Raw genomic sequence first — 20244 nt, 5'->3', positions numbered from 1 at the left:
CTGATGAGAGATATTAGTTGTTTAGCATAAATAAATTTTAAGTAGACTGAGTTACACCAAGTTATAATACTGTGGATTTAATATGGGGTTGTTCCTTTGCTTGCTTAGCATGAGTACCTGGATTATATAGGCAATTCATTTTTACTCTTTCCACATCACAAATTGATAGAGAAACAGAAGCTACAGCACTCAGAACTCTATTTACTAACTCTGCCAGATAGCAGAAATTTGCAAATTTCAAAGATTTGCAAAGCACTGTGAAAACTCTGTAGTTGTGGAGTAACGTGGGAACAGATTCCTGGAGTGCAAGGAGATGCTGAAAGAGGGACTATTGTCCTTATCCTCTATGAACTGTCCATTATCACTTCAGGAGCTTGCAGACTCTTCACTGGGACTTTTCCCCATTTTCTGTGCCGTCCCTCACTGCACATGAAGGAAGTATCAATGGGGAGGGAGTCGAGCTGGGGTTCCCTGTCGCCACAGGAAGCAAGGTGGGAAAACTCTTGGAAGAGTAACTGTCTGAGTCCTCAAACTGTATTTACGGGAGCACAATTAATTACACGGATAATTGGGACTCGCTCCCCGGCGGGCCCCGCACGCCACACCCAAGATGGCGGCCGCGCCCTGAGGGGCGCTCCCGCCAGCGCCGCCCCCGCCCGCCGTGCGCCGCGTTACGGCTCCGGGGGGAAACGCGGGAGGTTGTGGCGGAGCCGCCGGAAGCGGCGGAAGAGTTTAGCGGGCGGACTCAGCAGGGCGGAAGTCGCTGAGGCGGACGGGGGTGGCGGCGGCAGCGAGCGACGATGAACAACAAATTCGACGCGTGAGTGTCACCCCTGAGCCCCCCGAGCGGCCCCCGGTGCAGGCTCTGCACCGCCCCGAGCCCCGCCGGCGCCTCCCGCCGCTGCCCCGGCGCCGGGCGGGCGAGACGCGATGAGTCACGGGGCTGCGCACAGCCCCGAACCTGCAGCCGGGGCCCGGCCTGGCCCCGAGGGGACGCGGGACCGGGAGGTGTGGGCGGTGGGCTGCTGGCAGGCCTGCACCGGGGAGTTGCGGGCCGCTTTGTGGCCCTGCTTGTCTCTCGCTTTTTTCCGGCCCTTGCCAGGGAATGGGGCGGGCGAAGAGATCTGTGGGGTGCTGGGTGCTGGCGCGGTGTCTGCTCGCCCGAGGCGCTGCCTGTGCAGTGCTGGGGGCCGTGGGGAGCAGGGTGGGTAAGAGTTAGCAGAGGTACTGTGAGAGGTCTTCGTGTGGGCCCCCTGCATAACAGGGAACCCGAACAAGTAACCGGGGTTTCCTGTGGCACGTCAGTATCCAGCACAAACTTCTTGAGTTTGTTCCAAAAAGCTGTTTCGTTGTTCACTTCGGCTTAAAAGTGCTTGCCCAAAATGCCTGTGATGGGCGTGAAAGTAGAAGTAGTTTTTACTGTGTGTGTTGTCAAGTGTGGATATCCAAACTGTGGTGGCCTTTGTACCACGGAGGAGCTTTGGAGCAGAGAACTACCTGGGCTTGGTATGAACCTTCTCAGCTGTGTGATGGCTCTCTTTGTTATTTTTCTTTACCAGATTGAAAGATGATGATAGTGGAGACCATGACCAGAATGAGGAAAATAACACACAGAAAGACAGTGAGAAGGAAAAGAACGATCGTGAGAAACCACAGAGTACTACCAAGAGGAAGGTATGGTGCTGGCATCTGCAATCCACTGCCAGGGCATGGTATGGGAGTGCTGGGGAGTCAATCCTCAGCTCAGGGATAAGGGAAAATATGTCTTGGAGGGCTGTGATCTCAGTACGTTGCTACTGTTGCAGTGAAGACAGCAGCACTATGTTTGATTTTGGTAATTTGATGTCACTTTTGGAGGTCTCTCATCTGAGGGGTGAGTGCTCCCGTCACTAACATAGTACCCTGCCAGGCTTTTTAATGGAAATGAGTAATAAGGCTTTATTTTAATCCAAATCGAACAGGACGTGGGGAAAGGACTCCTGTCTGGCAGGACAGTAGTACCTTGAAGGTGTTTTAGCAGGCAGTGTTTGTGACACTGTTGAAATACCTTTTAAGATGTGTCCCTGTGTGTAAGGTAGCCTGGTGAAGAAAGCATTGTGTATATATCTCCCTTGGTTTGGTTTATTTTTTCATCTTGTTTAGGAAAACTTCTCTGTCTGAAGTAATGCAACCCTTGTAAACTTGCCAAAGTCAAGAGGAAAGTAGAGATTTAAGCCCTGGGAACTCCTGTAACAATATCAAGTAGTACAAATAAGAGGTTTGATTGGGGTATTCTCTGTAAGTTTTTGCTCCTGGCTAATGAGCTCTCATTAGCCTCTTTTGTGCTCATTAGAAGTATTTTTAATCAGAAATGAGTGTTTTGGAAATTGAAAAGTGATTGCTGTGTGCTGCTGGTGATGGGTTCTGCCAAAGCTGACATAACAAGTTCTTAGGTTAATCTTTCCAGAGCACTGGGGTGTTGGTTCCTTCAGGCAATTGGTGTCACCAAAGAGTTTAATTGCATTTGAATCATGATTCATTGTAAGTGGGGTTTATCCTTCCCAGAGGAGGAAAGTGTCTTTTTTTTTTTCCCCTTAATTTGAAAAAGTTCAAGGTCTCACATTTCCCTTTTTAGTTTGTCCTTTTTTTTTTTTTTTCCCTTTGAGACAGGCACAGGACTAAAAAGAATTCAGCCATGATGCCTCTGATGGCTCGAATGGTTGCTTTTATATGCTGTAAATGCAATTTTTCCCTTTTTAGAGGAGCATGCGAGGGGTAAACAAGCTTTTGTGTCCTGCAGGCTGTGGTGCCGGGGCCAGCTGAGCACCCCTTGCAGTACAACTACACCTTCTGGTACTCACGGCGCACCCCCGGGCGGCCCACCAGCTCACAGAGCTACGAGCAGAACATCAAACAGATCGGCACCTTTGCCTCCGTGAGTACCCAAAAAAAGAGCAGCTGTGTAGTTTATTTATGGCTGGAGCATGAGAAGAAAGGAACAGCTTTTCTGTTCCATTTCTGTGCTGTCCCTCATGCACTTCGCCCCACCCACATTCCCATCACAAAAACTGTGTTTGGAATAAGCATCTGGCATGCTGTATTTGCCAACAGCTGGTGACCTGTTGTCTCTCTGGAAGTGATGGACAAGGTGCCGTTTGATGTTGTAGTCAAGTTCATTAAAAGGCAAATTGCTCTTCCTTTCTCCTTCCACTCTGTGGTTGCTTGTTCCTGGAATAAACTTGAGCGTGTCCTGGACAGGCGGTCTTGGGTTTTTGCATGGTGCTGGCAGAGTAAATGTGCCATCAAGAACCCAAGATATGTAAGAAAAATGAGTCCCCATTACTGTTTTAGAGCCCAGGAAGTCTGCTGCTGTTTTATTCTTTTTTCTTTTAAGTCTGGTGTTTGCCCAGTTTTTTCAGGGTCTCTTATAAATGTTAATTCTGCCTACCAGTACATATTCTCTGTGCTATGATAATTTATAAAAACAGTCCTTTATTCCTTCTGGAGGCTATGTAAAAATATGCCTGTCTGAGCAGCTGGGTTGTGTTACTGTATCCACACAGGATACAGTGAGCCTGTTGTGGTGGGTAGTTACTGCTTCTATTAGCCCGTGTGAGCAAGTACTTTCAGTTCAGGGGATGAAAAATGTGGCTGCTGCTTGATGCTCTGGCAATAACTTTTCAGTCTTATAAATCAGTGTAGATTTAACATTGATTTTTAGCTCCTTAGAGGAAGAACATCTTGTTGAATATTCTGTTGTCTGCTCTCTGCTACAGAGAATTTGTTGCCATGGTCAGCTGCAGTTCTGTTAGGATGGAGAGAGACTGGCCAGCATATGTGATAATGTGTTTGGGTCAAAATTCTGTTTAAGGAGATGGAAGAGCAAACTTCAGAAAGAATTGTCTAGCTGAGTCCGTGTTCAGATTTATTCTTGGCTTTTCAGTGGAAAGCTCTAAAAGCTCTGAAATGTGAACCACTAGAGGGCACGTTCCTTCACTGTGGGAGTATGATTTCCCCATGGGTGTTTGGACATGCCTGACAAAAATAGATTGCTTCTGACCCTTCCTCAGTCTTGGTTCATAATTTTATTGGCTATAAAAGCAAATTCCAGCTTGGATGGCAGAAGTCACAGATTGGATGGAATTCCAAGCACTGACTGAGTCATTAAGGTCTCTGATAAAGTGCTTGGGGTGACGTCTGCCCCTTCCAGCTGCACTGCTGGTCTGCTTAATAGCTATTGTCTTACTGAATAGAGTCTTCTTAAAATATGGAACTTGGTATAATCTCATCCACTGCTTTGTTTAATTTTAAAGATCCATCCTCTCTTACCCAGAGATTCTCAAAAGATAAATATGTTGCTTTTAAGAACTATGAAACATAAATCCCTTTCCCTACAGTCAGATTGTCTCAAGCAGACACAGGGGTGCCAGAAAGTGGTTGAAGTGAAGTGGTCCAAGTGTACCATGGCCTCCCAATTTTAAACTAGCACCAGAATGTATATTTTGTCTTGAAATATGCATACAGTAAAATTAAATACAAAAAAAAAAAAAAGTCTTATTTGAAGGCTTCTGCAGTTTCCATGGTCACAGAGAGTAGTGATTGTGCAGGGTAAAGAGGCTTGGCTGTAGCTGATGCCTTTGACACATACCCAGTGATTGAAAGTTTGGGCAGTAGGAGTTAAAAGATATGTTTGGAAATGTTCTCCAGAGCAGTTTAGCACAGATTTCTTCAGACAAACACTGAGTGACTTTAGAGGCATCTATTGAATGTTTCAGGTGGTCACCTGGTAATGGAGCCAGTCAGGAACAGGCACCCAGGCTCTGATACTACTGTTCCTTTTTGTGTTGCCTAATCAACACCCTGGTGATGAGGGAGTAGAACAGAAGAGGGGAAGGTGGCTCTGGAGAGCTGGTGTAAAAATGGCAGCCTGTTTCTGTAGAAATCTTGAACAGCTTGAGCAGCCTCACTGTGTGGTTGGTGTCGTTGCAGGTGGAACAGTTCTGGCGGTTTTACAGTCACATGGTACGTCCTGGGGACCTGACAGGCCACAGTGACTTCCATCTTTTCAAAGAGGGCATCAAACCCATGTGGGAGGTGAGTTGGAGCTCTCATTTCTGCCTTGATATTTTCCCACAATATTTTGGAGGGAATCTTCTACAGTGGAGGGACTCTTGTCATTAAATGGCACTCCATTAGGTTTTCTTGGGTGAAATCCTTTTGTCTGGGTTTCCTGTAAACTTGTCCTCAGAACTCTGTCCATGTAATCTAAGAATCCTGCTGCCAGAGAGGGAAGATGGGGAGGTTGCTGGCTGCACCCCTGAAAGGTTGCTGAGCTGCCATTGCCAATGGAGGGGGTACCCCATAGCTACCTCCTCTGGAAGGACTGGACCTCCCCAGCAAAGCTTACAGAAACCAGCCCTCCTTTTTCAGTCAAGGAGGTGCATATGGTTAAAAGCCTCCACACAGAGCTGGAGATGGAGAAACAACTTTGCCTTTTATTTATTATTTGCTTTTTTTCTTTGTTTTGGTTTGGTTTTGTTTCAGGGCAGTTTAGTTTGCTTCTATTTCTATCCAAATCTGTTAAAAGAAATTTTAAAAGAATCTTTGCCCAGCAAATCATTCTCCTGGTTCCTGGCCTGCTTCCAGCAATGACCAATAGCATTCACAATATGAGGATTTTATGTGTTTCTCTGAAGTACCTAATTATACTGCTTGGTCTTGAGAAATTTATATGTGACCCTCATTAGCAATTATTTTAAGCAAGGTATTTTATAGCCAGTTACTGCAAATACTATTTATATAAAATGTTTAACCCTCTTTGGACTCCTGGAGAGCAAGTTCCTCAGACAATGTGTCAACCAGAGAGTTCCCAAGTTAATGATACCAGAATTTCTATAAAGCAATTCTCAGCAGACATTTTAACATGGAGGTGGAGAGATTCTTTAGTATTTTTACTTCTGGCCCTACTTCCTTCTTATATTTCTAGAAGAGGACCTGAGATCTCACTTCTGGCCTTCCATTGCTGCATGCTTTGTAGGGCTTTGTTTATGCTTCTTTCTCTTCCAAACCAATCCTTAGTTACTGTCATTCTTATAGGTACAGATGTGCCTGTGTGTAGCTATGATCTTTTTCTGCATCCATCTTTGCCTCTTCTGGTAAAGTCAGAAGCACTAAGCATAATAATCCCCGGTAATTTACTGGGCTGTGGATCATTATTATTCTGGCGAAGGAAAATCAAATGCTTGACTGAACCAAAGCTTGTTTAACCTGAAAGAAAACTAACAACTGTAAAGCACATGATACAGCATCTGCCTCCCAATCACTGCTCTCTCTCTAGCTTTGAACCTGCTTAAGCCACCTCTGAGATATTTTTAGCAATAGCACTCTCTTCTGATGCCCATTAGTCATTGTGGAAACTTTGAAGAGTTAAACCTAGTCTAAAGGCTGTGATTTTCGCAACTTGGAAAACAAGGGTACTTAACAGAAAGCAGTTTGCTTCTCACAGGATTCTGCCACATTCCTAGAACTTATGTTGATTTGGATGGCTCCTGTCATGCTTTGAGGTTTGTCTGGAGCTGACACCTTCCCCTTTCAGCCAGCACATACCCGAAAAGTAGGAGTCAGGTGAATGCTGCTGTTATGCTGACACTTCCATGTTTCTTCAGGATTGCTTCATTAGCACTTGCTGTCTCTGGGAGAGCAGACAAATGTTTCATTTTATCTAAGCCTTAGAGAAGCTTTAAGGCTAAAATGAAATTAGCTTTATTTCTTTAAGAAGGTTGGGCTGCCTTGCCTGGCATCATCAAGGTGTGTCCCAGCTTGGCAGAGGGGATTGCTGGGGATTTGGAGAGGGATGTCCTGTTTTGTGCAGTCCCCTCTGAGTCATCCTTTATTCTCTGTTTCTGTCCTAGACCTGTCTTCCCTTACCCTTCCTAACTGCCACCTCTTTGACTTGTTCCTACCTCTCTGTCCTCAGCTTTGGATGGAACTTGTTCCCTTCTCACCTTGTAAGATTTCCCAGCTACAGTGTTGTACCACTGAGAATGCCACAGTGTTCTGCACAGAGGACGAGCTGCTCTTTGACAAAGCTGTGCGTTCTGGGGAGCAGGGGAGGCTGTAGCAGTTTCCAGCTCTTTGTCAGCTTCAAGATACAGAATCACAATATTGAGGTGACACACTGGGTGCTTAGCATTAAAATTTTTTTTTACTTTCTCCCCTCATTTTGGCTATTTCCCTGGGTTGCCACGGTCTGGAGCAAACATTCAGTTGTATGATGTGTGATAATGTCAGAGAACAGGGTGGTCCTTTTCTGTGTTAGCAAACTTGTGAGCCCATTCCTGGAAATGTGGAAGGGAAATGTTTATCAATTTTTCGCTTGCTTTTGAAATACCATTCTGTAAACTCTTTACTGGCCTTCCATGCTCTATGATGAGGGATTCTCCTGTTTTAGAGGCATCTTGTTTTCCAAGCAGAACTACATAGACAGGGGATTAGAGAAATGGTGAATCAGTGTCGGGTTTAGGAGTAGTTTTAAAGTCCTTGCCTTTGGGTCTGTAATTGGTAGCCTGGTGTTAGTCTTTGCTAGTGGGATCAAAACACCAGAACTCAAGGCATCAGAGCATAGAACTTTGTCTGGAAGGCTGAGGGCCATTGTTTCAAGTACTTTGTATTCAAAGTAAGTGGTTTTCTTCTGTCTCTGCTTATATGGGGGAGAAGTGAAATAAAATGCTTTTGCTTGAAAATTCCTTGCCCTACCTAATCAATATCTCCTCCTGTTTGTGGCTCTGCTGTCTTGTGGGTAGTAGAAAAATAGCTAGGAGAAAACAAATCAATTTATTTCCCCTCTTCCTAGGATGATGCCAACAAAAATGGTGGTAAATGGATTATCCGTCTGCGGAAGGGCTTAGCATCACGGTGCTGGGAGAATCTTATTCTGGCCATGTTGGGAGAGCAGTTCATGGTGGGGGAAGAAATCTGTGGGGCCGTCGTCTCTGTCCGATTCCAGGTGAGTGCTTTTGAGAACTGGCACATGCTTCCGTGTGGCAGGGCTGCAAAAAGCACCCTGAGCTTACCCCTCCCTCCCGTGCCTTCCGCAGGAGGACATCATCTCCATATGGAACAAGACAGCCAGCGACCAGGCCACGACAGCCCGGATACGCGACACGTTACGAAGAGTGCTCAACCTACCTCCCAACACCATCATGGAATATAAAACCCACACCGACAGCATCAAGTACGTGTGCTGGCCAGGGGGGTGCTGCAGGGTGCATGTGTGCTCGAGCAGCTCGGTGCACGGCACGGGCGTTGGCAGAAGTGCTCGTGTGCGTTAGTGCTGTTCCTGCAAACTCAAGTGCAAACAGCAGCAGTTGTTGCCAGCGTGCTTTGAAAGCCAAATTCCTGTGTTGTTGTTGTGGGTGTTTGGTTCTATGAGCAAAACCTTTTTTCTCTTTTAAATGTGTGATCCGGGGTTATTTTAACAATCCACCCAGCCTGTCACTTGGGTGATGGGCAGCCCGGGGTGGGACTGTGGCTTGATGTATTCAAAGACAAGATTGCAGTGGGGGGAGTTGAATAATTTGAATAAATAGAGATTCTGGGGAATAAAGTGCGGAAGCTAACAGGGATTTATAGTGCCATTAGACTTATAAATGGTCTTGGGAAAGTGCTGTGTGAATTTACAGTGCTGTACAAATGATTTCTAATCATAATAAAGGTCATATATTAAGTCTTCTGGGCCCTGGTGACAGAGGCTCTTTAACAAGACTAGAAGATCACGGTACACAGAGAGCACAGCTGTATTTTTAAATAAATGTGTTATAGCTTACCATATCAGGCCATTCAGGTGACTTTTATTTCCCACAAAGTGACAAAAAACTGCATATATAGGTATTAGTTAGAGGTGAGTAATATGTTGTTTTTCTTTTTTTCTTAAGTGTATTATAAACTAATAGGTCATAATTGATTAAACTACAGACTGATTAGGTCATATTGGTTAAGTTAATACTTGAAAAGGTGCACACAAAAAGAAGTGAAATGAGTAAGACACTGATTTGGCAGAGAGTTTTCTAATCTTGCTTTTAATGAAGGTGCAAGTATCTTTCATTACTTTCTTTCATCATGCTGGCTTGTTCCACATACTCATGCTGTCCTCAGTCTGCTGTCAGACAGTGTGATGGGATCCATATCCTGGTTCTAGCAGACAGCTGACTTCCAGTTTTGAGTGTGGGTCACTAGAATTATACAGAAATCTCGCTGAAACTGCCTGTAGACATTTAGTGTTCAATTTGGCCCACCCTCCTGTGTGTGTGGGTAAGAGAAGGGAAAGAGATGATTTTTTCCATGATTTGCCAATAACGTTTCTCATGCACTTTTTGCCAGGAGAGGGCACTGTGAACTCTCTTGTCCATGTAGGGAAATAGCAACGTGTTCATGTGGACACACAACAGAGTATTTTACTCCTGTTCAGCAGCAGACTGCAGACTGTGGTGATGCGGCTTTGTGGTGAGAGCAGGGAGGTGTTTGACTTCTCTCAGTGTCTGTAGTAAAAGCTGTCCTAAGCTGCGATGGTGGTTCATGTAGCAAGTGTAGAATGGGAATGATGTGGCCTTTCCCTTGTGAGCTGTCACCACCAGCACTTCCTAGCACAGAGAATGCCGCTATAGCAGTGTTTGTTTTAGCTCTGACAGGTGTAAGGCCTTGAGTGATGGTGCATCCAGAAGTGTGGCCTCATTTCCCTACACCAGTGTAACGTGCTGTGCTTGCTGCCCTCTCTTCCTGCATAGCATCCAAGTTTCATTTTGTGATGCTGACGTGTGGTGCAAAATGAGCTTGTCTGAGAATAACAGGTGTTGGAGGTATCAAGTTTAGTATCTCAGATTACAGCTGGGAGCAGTTCTTAAATAGAGGACAACTGGCTTGTCTCCCTCTCATTCTTCTGTGGGTAGGAGGGGTAGTCAGGAATTGCTTTGATGATGCCCCAGTCAGGTGGGTTTAAGCAATTAGCCTTCTGCCATGTAGAGCATCATGAAAGCCCCTTCTTTCCCACTGCCTTGCTTAAGCTGCAGCAGTCTGATTGCAATGCTCTCCAACATCTTCCAAAGGCACTGGTGTAAATTCAGAGCAGAACTGCAGTCAGTGGAGTTTCTGTGTAGTGCTGCACAGACCAACTTCTTGTGCCTCTCTTGCCTGGTACTAGCAGGCAGCAAGGGGCAGCAGCTGCAGAGAGGTGATGGTGACTGCTTTGTGACAGAGAAGAGCAGGACAGCCCCAGCTTTCAGTCTGACTCTGCTTGGATAAGCTTCATATCATTAAGGTTCTTTCACTAATAAAGAATCTCTTGTGTAACTAGTTCTATCCTCCATGAAGTCTGGCTCCTTTTCCTCACCCATCTATCAAGTCCTGTTGAAATACTGTCCGTCATGAATAAACTCCACTTATGCTGCACATGTACCATGTGATTTATGACTGGGAGGGCTTTCTAGCCAGCACTCTATATTCACACTCTGGCTGTGTTTCATGAAAAGCTCTAATGGAAGAGCTGTACTCCAGGCTTTGTCAGGGCTGCCTTTTGAGGGGGGGCTCATGGCATTTTTCATTTGTATGGGCTGCATCTCTCCACTGGAGCTCTGCTCATGTGCGGGGTTTGATTGGCATTGATTGTGCTTCAGGGAAGGGAGCATGCTTAGCAAGAAAAGAACAGGCATTTCTCAAAACCTTGATTTTTAGGTAGTGAATTGACCTGGATTAGCTTTTGACACACTGTAAATGAATGCTTCTGTAGAAATTGCTAGCATGCCTCTCACTGTGGAACCTGGGCCCTGTGTTTCAGGTTTTGTATATTCCTTTTGTGATGATGCATTTCATATTAAATCATTTCTAGACACCATTTTTCATGAGTTGTCAGTGAGGCTGCAACCCCCTTTGTTTCAGAAAGTGGTGGTGCTGCCAAGCTGCATCTGAAAAGTACCTGTTGCGTCACAGCTATTCCAAGGAGCTGTTCTGTATTCTGTCCTTCCTGCTGTCAGTGGTGGGGCTTGTGCATTTAGCTAGATAAGCAGATCTTTCATTGCAATTTTCCTGTGTTTGTCCTTTCTCTTGCTTGTGATATTGACAAGCTGCCTAAATCCCAGCGAGTAGAAGGGTCAGCCTAGTCTGTATGAATTTCCAATCTTGCTAGGAAAGCTAGAGCAATCTCTTGGACTCTGCTAAATTCTAGGGGATTTATAGTACCTTCGATGTTACAGTGCTCAGCACCTGAAGAGAACATATGTGACATTTTGTGGGCTGCCTTGTTTCAGTAGCTGGAAAGAAATTGCTTCTCTTTGTTCCCTCAGAGGTGCACTGAGAGAGGAGCACTCAGATGCAGTGAACCACTTAATAGGTTCAGTTCATCAGTGTTGTTAACCTTGGAGGTGACAAGGTCCAGAAGTGACAGTGACTTATGGACAGTGGTACTTCCTGTGGCTTGGAATTAAAGGCAAAATACCCAACCTCTTTTGCTGCCATAGCAGCAAATGTTTGAAAGCTGATTGTTGCCAACCACAGCCTAGCCATGTCTCAGCAAAGCCACTGAAAATATTCAGGTATCTGCAGTTGGGGAGGGGTGGAGGGGAAGTGATCACTTTCACATTTGACTTTGAGCATTGCAGCATGAAGTTTGTGGCTGCCTTGCATACACCTTTGCTCTGCCTGGGCTTATCAGCCTTTCTTTTCTGCACTGATAACTGTGTGGTCAGTGACCATCTCCTTTCTTGAGAGCTCTCACCCACAATACTGTCCAGGAATCGCAGGCAAATTCAGCAACACTGCTTCCAATGCCAGGAGAGACCAGAGCAGTGACCATCAGCAGGTTGCCACTGAGCAGGCTGGTGTGGAAATGTTTTGGTTGCTGTGTGATGTTACAGATTGTCCTGTCAGCTCTAAAGCAAGGCTGCTTTTTCTGAAAACAAAGCTTCGCTTATTCCTAAGTGCCTGCTGCAGTGAGAGCTGATCAGGGTATAAAACTATCTTTTCCTTTCAAAGTCACCAGTGATTACTAATGGGATGGCTTGAGTAAATGAGAAGAATAGTTGATCTTAATAGAGCTGGCACTGGGTTCATTTCAATGCAGGCAGTTGGAGGAAATGGGCTCAGGCTGTATTGTAGGTAGGAAACAAGAGGATATCCTATGGAGGGAATAATGTACTATAAGAAGACTGCAGGAGTGAGGTTCTCAGGACAAAAAGAGAGGAATGGCAAAAAATGTGAGGAATTAAGAAACTTCCCTGTGGAAGTGACAGGTGTTGTGCAAGAAGATCAGTGTTTATGAAACAAGTAAGCTGCTGGTCGGGTGCTTGTGAGGTCTCCCTTGTCACAGCAGAGTTCAGCTAATCCTGTAACTGTTGTAGTTTTAAAGCATTGGTTTCCATTTGTTTGCTAATTTCCAAAACCTTAGGAGAACTCCTCAATGCTGCTGTTCTGCTCGTGTCACCTGTGCCTTTGACTGTGTTAAATGGAGTGGGCAGGGTTAACCTTGCCTAAAGAGAAATGGTTTACAGATGGGACCTTCACACATTCTGATGCCTGTCAGGGGAAGGCAGGGTGTCTTGGTTCTTGCCAGCTCTAGAGCTGCTTTGTTTCACCCTTGTCCATTCAAGTCTGAGAACAGGAATAAAATCTAGAGGAGAGCAGTGAGGTTCCAGATCTGATAGCTGTCCTCTGCTCCTGAGTCTCTGCAATACTTGCTTCATTCATTTATCACTTCATTCTCCAGTTCCAGTAATGTTTCCGGGTGCTGCAAGTCTAAGAGCACTTGCATAGACCTGGCCTTTGAATTGATGGATTCAGTGATTCATTCTCCATCAACATAATATGCTTTATTCAGAAGTTGTACATGACTTTGTGAAAGGCTTCCTTATCTTGGTGGCCTGTCTCTTACCAAAAAAGTGCCTATAACCTATTTATTTTGTGGTGTTTTTTTTTTTCTCAAGGAGGTCAGTTTAGTTGTGTTTATTTAATTGTGTTATATTGCCTTTGCTCCAGGTACTACCAGATAGGTAAAAGAATTATTTCAGGCTAGAAGACTACTCTAGATGTTTTTTTCAGGTTGTCAGTCACAAAGTTCTTGTCTGGCTGTGAACAAATCCCAGGGGAATCACCCAGAAAGAGGTGGTGCTGCTCTGGACACCTGCAGTGTGTAGTGAGTGGTCAGTGAGCTGGGAGGTTCCACGTGGGCTGGCAAAAGATACAGACCTTGGTGCCCTTTGTAAGGTACCGTAAGTGCACTCTGAGCCCTCTGAATCCTTTTTAGCTGGAGAAGGAGAAGGTAAGGAGCAGGGTTGCACAGAGAAATACTGGAGGCAAACTACTGGGACTTCATTGAGGATGTTTGCAGAAAACAGCTAGTGCTGCTTGCACAATAGTGATTTGGAAACTCCCTTGAAGCAACTAAGACTGCCCTTCCTCTTTTTGCTGGAGTCTTCCTTTTTTTTTTTTTTTTTGTTACCTTCCTTTTTTTTTTCCTTTTTTTTTTTTTCTTTTTTTTTTTTTTTTTCTGGGGAGATAGTGGCTTCTTTTCTCTTTTTTTTTTTTTTTCCCTCCAACATACTTGGTGGGGCTAAGGGAGCTCTGTCTGAGTACTGATCCTGGGCAGTGGGGAAGAAGGTGGGAAGTTTCAGCAGTTGTGGGTCAGGAATGAGTGTGGAAGAACAGCTCTGGCTGGCTTTGTTTAGCCTGCTAACGATTCCATTTCCCATCTGTTCAATGGAATAATCCAAGTGTTGGGGATCAATTCACTGAGTATCTGATCGCTGTGCAGACAGTACAGCAATAAGGTACTAAAAATGTCTATACATAAAAATAACCTCTTAGACTCTCTGGCACTGTGCCTTTGGCATGTCACAGGTCATAAAGATTCTGCCAGATGAAATTAACTGGCAGCCTTGTTCAGTATGGAATGAGAGCAGTTTGCTCTCCTAGCATAGTTTAGGTACATTAGGGCAGACACATCCTGGTGGATTTTTTCAGTCAAGTCAGCAGATAGTTGGAGTCATTAGTACTATAATACATTTGAAGGTCTTGAATTAAAAATTCTTGGCTGGAAGAGCTTTTTCTTTCTGTCTGTGAGGACAGAGATGAAGGACTGTGCATGATGTTATTGGGATGTTGGAAGAAGGAACTCCTTAGTGTGAAAGGGGTAATAAATTATCGATCATGTTGACAAGTAATCTGCCCTTGTGTACCTTCTACTGAGAGTTCTCCCAGGTTTGGGAGAACTATGGGAGAGGAAAGAGAGATGTGATTGTGGGTGATGGAAATATGGTAGAGATACAAGGGAGGTTGTAGGGAAGACATGAAGGTGGAGACTCTCTGACAAGTCTGGAAATGTGCAAAGATTACCAGCAACTAAGAGGGCTTCAGATTCAGGGTTTCTCTTCTCCCTAACTTTCTTCTGGAGAGAGGCTGTTGAACACCAAGGTCTCTGTGTTCATTTGGGCTATGACTTGCTGGGAAAGAGCATGTGACACCTGGGCTGCTTTTGCAAATGCCATTTGGGAGCTTGACTCTGAGGCTCAGATAAGAGCTGGGTTGGTGGTCTGGTTTTGGCACAGGTGCTGACTACACAGGGTTTCCATTTCTGGACTCTGCTGTTGTGTTGCACTGGCCTGATGAAGCAGTGCACAAAGCAAAATGTGAAGTAGCTGAGCAGTACCAGCAAAACAATCTAGAGGGTGATCTGAGTTTTTGACTGACCTGGGTTCTCTTTAAGGTCCCTCCAGCTCCATGGGACTCTGCGGCTTCAGAAAATGGCTTGGCATGTGCTGTAGGCACCAGTACTGTTTTGCTGGGCACAGAGAATTATGAAGTTCTTTGATGTCTCTGATCCTAGAAGATAATAGCCATGTTCACATTAACCTCAGCGTGTTTTCCCTGAGAAGGTTTTCAGTATGCTGCCTTCATAAAACTGACAGCAATTTTTCAGTCTGCTGCCTTCATCCGTGTGTAACATTCTCCACCAGGGAATGCAGTGTTGGGCCTGTCCCTCTAACTTATCTAAAAACATTTTCATTTCAGATAGTTGTGATGTTTTTACTGGGTCGTCATTAACAATGCAGGTTTACAATAGGAAATAAGAGTTCCTAATAACAATTGGATTCTGCTGCCTGATCAAAGAATTTTCGTAAGAACTAAGCTGTGTGGCATTAAAGGAAGCCCCTTTTGGGGGGATTACCTACGTATGTAATGTGTTGCAAAGCATGAGGCCAGTAACTGGCTGAGTTTAACCAGCCAAGGAATGTGATAATCCTCCAGAAAGACGTAACATAGGCTATTTTGTGAGCAATAGGAAATGGATGTTCCATTTGTGACTAGGAAGGTCATACCTGTCTCTGGGTATTAATGTGGCTTTATCACCAGCAGCCAGTGGGAACGCTTCATGTCTGTGCAGAACGCTAAAGCTGCCTTGTGCTGTCAGATGTTTGGCTGGATTTTAAGGATGCTTCTGTCCACTAGGGCTATCAGAGAATATTGCCTTGCTCTCTGAAGACAAGTGCCTTTTAAACGTTATTGAATGTTTCTGCTCTCGTTAAAAGTTAAGAAGCCTTTGATCTGAAGTGCTATTTTTTGGTTTTATTTCATTTTTTTTTTCCCTCTGGCTTGCCAGGGCCTGGGAGGAGTTTCATGGCCTGGTGAACAGCAGTGGCCGCTGATCGATCGCTCCCCCTCCCTCTGTCACACCCAGGGTAGGGCCTCATCTTTCTTCCTATGTGACTTCATGGCATACCTCTCAGCTTCCAACCTTCTTCCCATGGGCTGGCATGTTCTCTTGTCTTAGGGGCCTGATGGTGGGTCCATTCTGCTATTTGTTATTTTCCAAAGGCCAAAATTACTTTTAAAATTTTGTTTTGACCAGACACCAGCATTTTCTGTTGAGGTGCTGTGTGCTATTTTGCTAATGTGTCCTTCCTGTGTGTGAGGCACTTGTATCCCAGACCTGGTCCCAGGAGGCTGAGAGGTATGTCTTCAGCTTGGGTGTGTTGTCTAGAGTTGGCTGTAAGCAGGTATGGAGTGGTAAATTAATCCTAAGCACATCCAGAGGGTGGACACAGAGAGGCACCTGGGGCCTGACACACAGCTCTTTAACAGTGGGCTGAAACAGAATAAATTAATTAGTCAATAAAAGCTTGTTCAGGAAGGACACCCAGTAGCTACTGTAGGTAGAAATAATAATGTTGTGGCTAATGAGACAACCACACTCTACTGCTGGTAGTCAGCCAAGATGTGCAGAGAAGATAGCCAAGGTGAGCCCCGGGCTGCTGGGAGCCTCACAGCTCAGGCTGGTTTTCCCTGCAGTGCCCACTTCCCTGATAGCAGGCCCTTAAGAAGGGCCAGCAAGAGGCCTGGCCATGAGAGCTGGGTTATTGTAGTCAAGTGGGATCACCGGATTGCTGAGTGCCAGAGCAGAGGAATCTACTGGAAGGAAGCATTTACATTGGGAACTGGGCACTGGAATGTAGTTGCTCCAACATTCAGCTCTGAGGAGCTGCTGGAGATCCCAAAACCTCCCTCAACAGCATTGGGCAAGCAGTGTTCTCATACCTTGCTCTGGAGTCATGGGTGAAAATAATACCTCTCTCCTCACAGGTTTGGCTTTTTGTGAGGATCAGTGTTTACAAAATACTACACAGGCGGTTGGTAGTGTTGTTACTGTTAGATGACATTCACATGTCCTTCTGGAAGAGGAAACCAGCTCACTTAATGATATACCAGGCTCTGAAGGCAGCAACTGTGCCAAGGGTACGGGAAAACACTGGCAGAGTTCATTTATCTCTTGGCTGTGTTGGGTGGCCTGTGCTGAGCAGAGATGAGCAGAGGGCCTGGTTCAACCCAATAAAGGCAAAAGGAGGGAAAATATAGGGAGAATCTGTCCACTAAAGAGCTACCTAAGGTGTGCTGTCCCCCAGAGGTAGATGGCAGAGGTGAAAGTCCAGTATGGGATAAAAAGCCAAACCATTGTTGCAAATTAACCAGAATCCAGTTAATGAATCCTGAATCACATTCCCAAATAGCAGCCTAGCCTGCTCTTCTGGCAAGTGCAAAGGTGAACCCCAGTCTTCTGCAGCTTGGTTTTTGCTGTGAGATCTTAACAGAGTAACTTTTTTAACTCTAAAAGTGCTTTTTGCTTCCTTCTGTTCTTCCAGTTCTCCAGCCCACCTCCTGGAGGTGTTCCAGCCTGTGCTGGTAGTACTGCCCTGCAGCTGCTGGCAGCACACAGTGATAGTTCACGTGTTTGAGTGGAATTTCACAGTCCTGCACAGCACCTTGCTGCTGAAGTTGCTGCCTTTGCTCTTCAGCTATTTGGTGTGGTGCGTCCTGGGGCATTCCTAAATGTTTTGGCTTGGGCAACTTACAGCCCTGTCCCTGTTTATGGGAAGAGCTGCCAAACTTATCTTCTGAAAGTAATTGTAATCTCCTTTTTTTCCAACACACTACATATTAATGTGGGAGTATGCTTTGCCTGTTGCTGCTGCTCACAGGCTGGCAGTAAGCAATAACAGACTTCTGCAACCTGCCCCATCTTCAATTGCTGCAGTGCCATGAGACTGTACTGAGGGAGGTTGTAGACCAGCGCTCCTTCCTTGGTCAATAGCCCCTGAGGCTCGTGGCTGTACTCTGAGTGAGTAGAAGCTGCTGAAGAAACTTGTCTATTTAAACTTGAGGGAAACACCCTTTCCAGATTAGATACTCTTTTAAAGTAGGAGAGATCAGAGAGCTAAACTTGTTGACAGTATGACTAAATACGAGGGACAGAGGCAGGAGGAGGAGGTTGGTCTGATAGTGTATTTGTGCTCCAAGCAGAGTCCCTGAGATAGATGCTAAGGAAGAGATCTTGCAAGTTATTTAAACAGCAGAATCCTTCAGGGAAGTTTCCACATTCTATCATGTGCTTTGGTCACAGGAGATGACAATTTTTCCTTCTTATTGAATGGGGATGAATCAGGATCTCCCTCTGTTCCAAGGGTTCTGGAGTGACAGCTGACTTGTGTGAGAAGTCTGTAGTTAGGAAGATCTGCATGGGAGATTTAACAAGTGTTGATTTTGAGTGATGTAGCGGGATAGCAACACTGGTAGCTGTAGTGGGGAGGTGCTGTGATCTGAAGGAATGCACATCTTTAACCACTTTTTTTCTTCCCTCTGTTTTCCAGGGATAATTCAAGCTTTCGAAACACAAAAATCACATTGTGAGAACAAGAGTTGGCACTAAGCTCCTCTCTCCGTGTTGAAAGCACTGGGAGTGGCCTCCGACCTCTGAAGGGACTCATGGGCCACTCTCGCACTCCTCCCTGGGGGAAGGATCCATCTGAAGCCCTCCAGCAGCGGTGACAATAGAGGCCGATTTTGTCTTACACAAACTTTTTTTTAGCAGTGGGGCGGGAGGCAGCCTTTCAATTAGCGGCGGGCCCTTGGGGCCGCATCTTGCAGCACTTTCCTGTCTTTCTCTACATGGCACGCAGGATCTCTGGAATTCTGCCTCAACATCAGAGCCTTTTGCTGAGGGATACCAGTATTATAAATCTCTCTGCAGCTGGGAGGAGCATCCCAGTTGAGAGTCAGCCCTGTGGTTTTCAAATGCCCCTTTTCAGTTCTGCCAATAAATTATTGGGTCTCTTTGTTTCTTTCAGTCTCTCATTTTTTGGCTGTGTCTGAAATTCAGTGTGGTGGTATTTCTCTAGGCTGCTTGCTTTGTCTTTGCCTCTTACTTACACTCCCAGGTTAGCAGTGCCTTGTACCCACCCCTATTTGTTATGGAGAGGGATTTGAGCTTCCCTTAAATCAGGACAAAGAGATGTTTGGTGTCAGTTGCCTTCACTCTGATGGAGAGCCAGCAGCACTGGCTGAATTCAGGGCCAAGCCTGTTTCTGGTGTGCACTGGTGTTTGTAAGTCTCTGGCCACCTGGGAAACTGGGCCCCCAGTGGGTTTAGGAGAAGAGGGTGAGGCCCAGCCTGTTACTCATAGCTGCGTGACAGCTGTGACCAGAAGAGGGGCTGGGAGTGACCCCCTGTCCTCGGAGGTGAGCCTCAAATGATGGGTTGCTGCCTGGAAAGCCAGCATGGTTGCAATTTGGATGCCACGGAAACAATAGGAGCTAATTATTTCCTCTGATTCTGCTTGACTACAACACTAATTGTACTCATTAACAGCTTCAGCCTTTCTCCTTTTCCTTGGGGAATCGCACAATTGCCTTTCATTTTTAATGGAGCCTTTGCCTTGGGCCCAGGAGGGGAGGCTGTGGCCACTGATGGGGCACATCTCCTGCCCCATGTGCTCTGTGCAGTCCCCCGGAGAAGGGGCTGCTTGGGCCAATGTGCTCGTGATTGCAGAGCCAGCAGCCCGTGTCTGGGACAATTACCAGCCTTGGGGCCTGGGAGACATTCAGCCTCATGACTCCAATTGCAAATTCCTTGTCTTACTATTGAAGTCTAGATTGAAAGCAGCCAGAACTGGCAGAGAAAACAGTTTAAAATATTCAGTCTTCTGAAGGGCTTGTTTTCTTTGTTGAGAGTGTCAGTTCTAGGCTGTCTAGGGACCCTCCTTGCACTGACAGCAATGACTAAGTGCTCCCCATGGTCAGGCAGCTAGCACCTGGCTGGGCAGGGAGCAGGGCTGTTCCCCAAGCTGTAGTGGCATCCCTCTGTAAGTTTCTTGAGACCCATGGTCCTGTTCCTGCTTTTGGCACTTGTCACCAGCTCTCAACCAAATGCTCTTTTCCAGACATGGTTTGTTTTCCCTGCTGGGAACAGGTACTACTATGGCTGCTACTTAAGATTCCTGTTAAATACAACTCTCCCCTGCTGCTCTCCAGTATTTGTTAGGGGGGATTTAGTTGTAATTGCATTTGGCAATCTAAGCAAAAATAGCCTTACAAGGCAGGGCTGAAATATTAGCTGCAGGTTCCTTTTATTCTCAGCACATTTAGCTTTTTGCAGATGACATCACTTAGGGCTTTAGTCCTGTTGTTGTGCCCAGCTGTGCGTCATGTCCACCTCTGTTATTTTGTGTACTCGCCCACTTCTCGCCTCTGATGCCCCTTGTCTAAGCTGGTGCTGATGAGTGCAGGCTTGCTATTAAATCTGAAAATGCTGCAGTCCTGCTGTGTTCACCCTCAAATACCCTTTGTGAGTGAGCTGTGGAAGAGCCCGTCCCAGGGAGGCTGTTCCTCTCCTCCCACTGCCCCCGTGGTTGAGATTTAGAGGAAGTCAGCAGAGGTTCCACTTGCTCAGCCTTGA

The 20244-nt window shown here is 45.8% G+C and overlaps 1 protein-coding gene across 2 annotated transcripts; it reads left to right on the top strand.

Moving 5' to 3' along the window:
• Positions 1–670: 670 nt before the first annotated feature.
• Positions 671–18632, top strand: EIF4E2 (eukaryotic translation initiation factor 4E family member 2). Of its 2 annotated transcripts, XM_030280309.4 has the most exons (8): positions 671–820; positions 1560–1674; positions 2780–2914; positions 4969–5073; positions 7832–7984; positions 8076–8212; positions 15620–15698; positions 18162–18632. In XM_030280309.4, the coding sequence occupies exons 1-7, from the start codon at positions 801–803 to the stop codon at positions 15663–15665; spliced, it is 711 nt and encodes a 236-aa protein (XP_030136169.1). In that variant the 5' UTR covers positions 671–800; the 3' UTR covers positions 15666–15698; positions 18162–18632. The 2 variants fall into 2 exon arrangements, with proteins under 2 accessions (XP_030136169.1, XP_002194868.1); XM_002194832.7 differs by lacking the exon at positions 15620–15698.
• The last annotated feature ends 1612 nt before the right edge of the window (positions 18633–20244 follow it).

The sequence above is a fragment of the Taeniopygia guttata genome, chromosome 9 (genome assembly GCF_048771995.1).
Source record: "Taeniopygia guttata chromosome 9, bTaeGut7.mat, whole genome shotgun sequence".
Lineage (NCBI taxonomy): Eukaryota > Metazoa > Chordata > Aves > Passeriformes > Estrildidae > Taeniopygia > Taeniopygia guttata.
This window is presented reverse-complemented; position numbering and strand designations above follow the sequence as displayed.